The sequence below is a fragment of the Vicugna pacos genome, chromosome 22 (assembly GCF_048564905.1).
Source record: "Vicugna pacos chromosome 22, VicPac4, whole genome shotgun sequence".
NCBI lineage: Eukaryota > Metazoa > Chordata > Mammalia > Artiodactyla > Camelidae > Vicugna > Vicugna pacos.
In genome coordinates, this window is record NC_133008.1 from 25,487,103 (window position 1) to 25,493,666 (window position 6,564).

The 6,564-nt window shown below is 39.6% G+C and overlaps 1 protein-coding gene across 1 annotated transcript; it reads left to right on the plus strand.

Moving 5' to 3' along the window:
• The first annotated feature begins 5,241 nt into the window (after positions 1-5,241).
• On the plus strand, positions 5,242-6,167 carry LOC102545392 (olfactory receptor 7G2-like). The gene has a single exon (XM_015240965.3). The coding sequence runs from the start codon at positions 5,250-5,252 to the stop codon at positions 6,165-6,167; it is 918 nt and encodes a 305-aa protein (XP_015096451.2). The 5' UTR covers positions 5,242-5,249.
• The last annotated feature ends 397 nt before the right edge of the window (positions 6,168-6,564 follow it).

The following is a 6,564-nucleotide window of genomic DNA, read 5'->3' on the forward strand; positions in this document are numbered from 1 at the left end:
TAGTGCTGAGGTCTCTCCACGGATGTCCACCAACACCAGCAGAGATGGATTGGCTGAGGCCCTTGTTTATACCAAAGATTTCCAGATCTCTCTTGAGAACTACTGACTTTGAATCACTGGGGAGACATCCAAAGGATGAATTTTACAAATAAGTACTTTGTGAATGTCTGCTGCACTTGAAGTCTGAGAAGCATGACTTTAATATTAAGAGGACATGAGAGAATGTATTTGTATTTTGCAATATGAAAGTCCTTATCTCAGTTTTACTTGTTAAAATATTATATATGATGTGGTGTAAAAAATGTATCTATAGTTCTTGAAGAGTAGTGATCTGATGAGAACACATGTATACCACATATACACAAATACACATAAACACATATGCCAAGTTACAAATAAAGCATAGAATGTGCTTGAAGATTTTCTAAGTCACATCACCTTTCCCGTCCCAGTGGTAACCATTCTGATGAATTCTACTTTTATCATTTGTTTGATGTTCTGCTAGGCTGAATTCTATGAAATTGCTAGTATTTGATCATGTTTGTTCCACACGCTAGCATTTTCATAGGATTCCCCTGAATCTTTTTATGACACCAGTATACATCCCTGTATAATTCACTAACTCTATTTAAAAATACATTTTCCACTTTTGAGCTCATAGAAATACCTTCTTAAAGTTTGAGTTCTGTGTCTTGGTTATTTTTCGCACCATTTTGTCATTGTGTTTCAAACCTCTTGTTTCTGTAGAACTTAACTCATTCACTTTCTATGCCATATTATTTTACATTGTGTGTGGTGATATCAAAAAAAGAGTTATCCTTTCTGATGTGGATGGAACTTTCTGGTAGCTATTTTTCTGAATACCAGTGAGTGAGTATTCTCACACATGTATCATGACAGAAATGGGGGGAAGTTTTATATTCTACTAGGAGTGAAGTTATTGGGGTTGTTCGAGTGCCTACTGTTTTTGAGTAGTTACAAAGGGTTTTCTCAAGTGGATGAACCAATTTTCATTCCCATAAGAATTATCTTGAGATCCACAACATCTTCAACACATTTTAATTGACCCTGACAACCTGATGGTTATAAAATATTATCTAAATTACATTCCTCTTATTACAAGGTTGGAAGTCTTGTTACATATTATGGACCATTTATTTTTCCTCTTCTGTGAAATATCTTTTTATGATGTTTCTACTGAGTGACCTAATTCTTCCTTTTTTAGTTCACAGCAGTTCTTTTTATAATTGAAATTGAATAAAAGTAATATCTGTTAGTTATAGGCATTGAAAATATCTTCAATAGGTTTGTGGGTTTTCCTGAAAATCATTTGTAATTTTTTTGGATGAACATAAATGCTTAGTATTAATATACTTGAATTTCTCAATATTTACTTTCATGGTTCAATCCCAATAGGTCCTGATTCTATAACCCATACTTACCTGAAAAAAAGGATTTATAGATTAGCTTGCACTTTTGATGACCCCATTTGGAGTTTAATTTTGACTTTGATGTGAGACAGGAAGCTAAATTCACCTTATGTCCCTGCACTAATTAGTCCATCCACTCATTGTAATCTCACTTTTGCAATAAACAAAACTGTCTACTTATGTCTTGGTTTTTCCCTGAGATCTTCCTTCTGGTCAATGTCTTTTGTATCTATTCCTATCTTAATCATTATCATACCAGTCAGGTAAAATAAATTTTTGTTATGAAAAACAAGCCCCAAATCTTATGGCTACATTATCAAAGGTGCCTGATATCACAGAATGGCTGCTAGTCTAATAATTTGAAATTTACTGCAACAGTATGGATAACCAAGAAGCATAATTTCAACCCATGGTCCATAATGTGAAAAAAGATACTGAAGCTACTGATATTAAATTGGGAAAGGTTGGTACTGAAAATATAAAGAGATAAAATGCCTATTATATTTGACTACATGGAATATATTAGCAACTGCTAAATATTATATACACAAACAGAATCAATGTTCAATAAACCACACATAAAATTAGCCCTTAGTGTTTGCATTTGTAGGGTATATTCACTATATTATCACATGTATTTATACAGGAAATATATCTACCCATACGGAAACTATATTTTTTAGCTTAAATGTAGTATCAGTTTTAATGATGTTGTTGTCAGGAGAGGGTTGCCTTTAAATATAGATTTTTAGAAAGAACGAGGATACAGCAACCAGAGGAAGATCTGCTGAGTGTGTAGAGGACTTGAAATAGATGTGAGCTAAGAAAGGTGCAGAAGATGTCATACAATGGACCTCTCAGGGTGCAATAATCAGCCAAAGTAATGGTTTTTCATCTCCTCAAGGATTTGACCTGCCCTGTGATCACAAGAGAGTAAAGGAGTTTGACTAATGAGGAGCTTTGGATATTGAACCCCCAAGGGACAGAGAGACTACAAATAGTCTGCAGTTGACCATCCTACTCAACAACCATCCCAGGTCATATGCAGCACCCCTGAGCCTAGTCCCAGGGACCATCATGTCTGCACGGGAGCTCAGTGCCTCACCGTCTTTCCGTGCTCCCTGAATGAATACAGAGCTTCCATTTTTCTCTTTCACATCCAGGGAAGAACTGAATGTCATACCTTCATGCTGGCATCCACATAATCTGAAGCCCCCTATTGCACGTTTTGCACATAGGGACAGGTCCTTGTTCAGCAGTCGATCTGGAGGCAGCTGTGAGGTGAGTGCCTGCAGAAGATGAGCAGAGCTAGGTCACCTGGGATTTGCTGCTAGTGGTCCATCATCTCTCCTCAGTCTATTTCCTTTGTACCCTTGCTTGAACATCTCTCATTCTGCTAATATACTCTAATCCTAAAAGTCTAGGGACATTTTTCATCCTCAAGAGTAATCTGCTTGCTTAATTTGAAGAATGTTCTAGAATACTCTTATATAGCCTTTAATTACTTTGTCTAGGGGCAGAGGTGTGCAGCCAGCTTCTGTTTTCCTTTCCATTGCTGGATCTTGATTAATTACTTTCTAGAAGAAAAATTGGTTTTGATGATGCTTCACAATTATGAGTATTCTGAAAAAGAGGTGGTGGGGACTGAGGCAGATTTCAAAACTACACCCCAGACTACCTGCTTGTCTTTAATAATCTATAAAATATCTTAAAGGGCAGAGCACCATAGAACAAATAAGCAAATATCCATTCTTCCAGAATTAGTAAAACTTTTTATTTTGCCATCAGAGTTCTTTTCCTAAAGTAACAAAAAAAATGAATAAATAAAACATCTTTTATGTTCCCCTCCATTCCCAGAAGCAACCATAATCTTGAATTTGGTTGTTTTCCACATATTTAAAATGGTTTTATATATTATGTGTGTGTTTGTGCATAAAAGGTAATAATAAAAACGCCCCTCAATAGGAAAAGGGATAAATAAATTGTAATGTAATACACATAGGAATTAGGTAAGATAAAATTAATGAACCAGAGAAAGATGTACAAAGATGTTAAATGCATTATTTTTAAAAGCAAAATGCAAAATTCCCTGTACAATGTATGTAATGTTTAAATGCAAAACAAGAATATAGTTTATGGATATTTCTTCAATGTATTAAAGTCTCAGGAGAATAATGAATACCAAGTTCAGTATGGCAGTTCCCTTAGGGAAGAAAAGGTGACTGAAGATTGAAAAAATAAGTATGTATTAATTTAATTCTTAAAAATATCAACTGCAAGTATGCCAATCTATTTTAATTTAGTGGTCCTTAGTGGCGGGTCCCTGGGACTTCGTTCTCTGTACTTTTTAATGCTTGAAATGTTTTATAATAAGAATTGAACTTTTACAGCCAATAAATCCAGAGACAAGCTGCTGGGACAAGGAATAGCAACCTTGTTGGGAAAGCCAGCAAACCGAGAAGATGGAGGACTAATGTCCTAAAGAGCCATCTCAACTCAGAATAGAATTCAGACTTCTTTTATGTTAAGGAAAAGGGGAAGTGGGAGGGTTCACAATTAAAGGGTAAAAGGAAAGTGCAGGCTTCTTGGAGCCACCCGGCTTTCAACGGAAGCAGGCACTTCTTTGTTTTTCTGCCTGCTCACGTGGGCTGGATCACAACGCTCCCACAAAAACTTCAAATTGTTAGCAGTTATTTTTACTTTACGATTCTTATCTCTACTTATCAGCAAGGTTTCTAGGCTGAAAGCGAACTTATCTACAAGTAGTAGCCATGAGCAGCCCAGGATGGTGGGATGGAGACCTTCAGGGAACTTAATGAGCTATTTGGGCACAAGCAATATTCTCTAATTTTAACTCTTTATGTGCAGAGCTAACATAATAGAATACATAAGCTGCAGAATGAAAGAGGCAGCTCCAGCAGGATGGTTGTTCTGTTCTTCCTCTGTTACAACAGTAGAGCACTGTGTTACTGGTGCTGTGAGCAGTTCAGAACAATTGTTACATTTATATCAATGACATCTGCTAATACCACTATTAACTACAACATTATAGCACAAACTTCGTGCTAAGAATTCATTAATGAGGCAGAAATGGAAAGGGGGAATTAAAAGGACAGATTTTGATAACCTACTGAAAACGAAGAGGTTGAATTGAGTCAGACTTAAACTCCCAGAGCACTGGGAGAACATGGATGAGTCAGGCCAACATCTCCCTCATTAATTTCCCTGCGTTTGCTCCAGCTTGCGAACAGGTGGGTTTTCTATGCCAACATTCTGTGCGCTGGAAGAGTGCTCTCCAAAGTAAAACCCAGACCAATAACAGTGACATTTGGGGATGTATTAGAAAGGCAAATTTTCAGTGCCATACCCAATCTTCTGAGTCTCATATTAGGAGTGTGGGGCCAACGAGATGGGTTTTGACCAACCCTCCAGCTAATGATGCACAAGAGAGTCTGAGAAACTCTGCTCTAAAGCCAGACTTAATATGCTTGATTTTGGTTTTCCTGCTTGTTCACTGGTTTGAAACTTTGGAGAATTCTCAAGGAATAAGCCACGTGTCATATCCTATTTTATTCCTATTAGTTGGCACAGCGTGGGAAAGAATGAATTCGTCTTGAGTTATTAGGTAGTGTAGAGGAGAGAAGGACAGAAAGAAAAGAAGTTGAGGACAGTGAGAAAGGGGCAGAAGGCAAAGGAAGAAGATGAGTAATATTTACTTCAATTTTCAATAGAGATGTCACCGTTTTCTAAAATAAGGGATTCTTGTACATCTGTCATGTGTCCTATCACATGTATTCTCCCATCAGACTCACCCACAACATGGAATCGGAAAACCAAACAGATGAGGCAGAATTCCTCCTCCTGGGTCTCTCGGAGGACCCAGAACTGCAGCTCCTCCTCTTTGGTCTGTTCCTGACCATGTACCTGGTCACCGTGCTCGGGAACCTGCTCATCATCCTGGCCGTCAGCTCTGACCCCCACCTCCACACCCCCATGTACTTCTTCCTCTCCCACCTGTCCTTCACTGACATCTGTTTCAGCACCACCACAGTCCTCAAGATGCTTGTGAACATTGAAAGACGGAGCAAATCCATCAGTTACACAGGCTGCCTCACCCAGGTTTGTTTTGTCCTGTTTTTTGCAGGCCTGGAAAACTTTCTCCTTGCAGCAATGGCTTACGACCGCTATGTGGCCATCTGCCACCCGCTGAGATACACAGTCGTCATGAACCCCCGCCTCTGTGTTCTGCTGGTTCTGCTCTCCCTGGTCACGAGCATCGCAGACGCCCTGCTCCACAGTCTGATGCTGTTGCGACTGTCCTTCTGCGCAGACCTGGAAATCCCCCACTTCTTCTGCGAACTTGCTCAGGTCATCAAGCTGGCGTGCTCCGACACCCTCCTCAACAACGTCCTGGTGTACTCCGTGACCAGCATATTGGGTGGTGTCCCCCTCTTTGGGATTATCTTCTCTTATGCTCAGATTGTCTCCTTCATTCTGAGAATGCCGTCAGCTGCAGGGAAATATAAAGCCTTTTCTACCTGTGGATCTCATTTCTCGGTTGTCTCCTTGTTCTATGGGACAGCGTTTGGGGTGTACATCAGTTCTGCAGTCACACACTCTTCCAAGAAGTCTGCAGTGGCCTCAGTGATGTACACGGTGGCCCCTCCGATGTTGAACCCCTTTATCTACAGCCTGAGGAACAGGGACGTGAAGCGAGCCCTGAGGAAACTTACCTGAGGGATCTCCTTTTTGTGACTGTGTCGCCGACCTTGTACTTGGGCTTTGAGAGTGAGTCAACGTACAGGGACAGTGGGTTAGTCAGGAGGCCGGACTCCGCTCCCACCAAGGCCGTATGCTGCAGTGACACAGCACCGAAATAACTGAAGTTGTTCAATTTAGGTTTGAAAGCTGACGTTGGTCTTGAGGGTTTTAAAAATTGATGGGAACTTTTTGATGACTTTTTTTTTTTGGTCAGGTTCCACTGAATTAGAACCTGAGTAAGGGATTCTTTCTATAATGATTTTGAGGGGCATGTCCTTAGGAGAATGTTAGTGACAGAAAGAGGACAGGGGAGGAGAAGGAGTTAAACAAGGATGTTAGAGCTGAAGACTAGCTTCAGCTTAGAATATACACA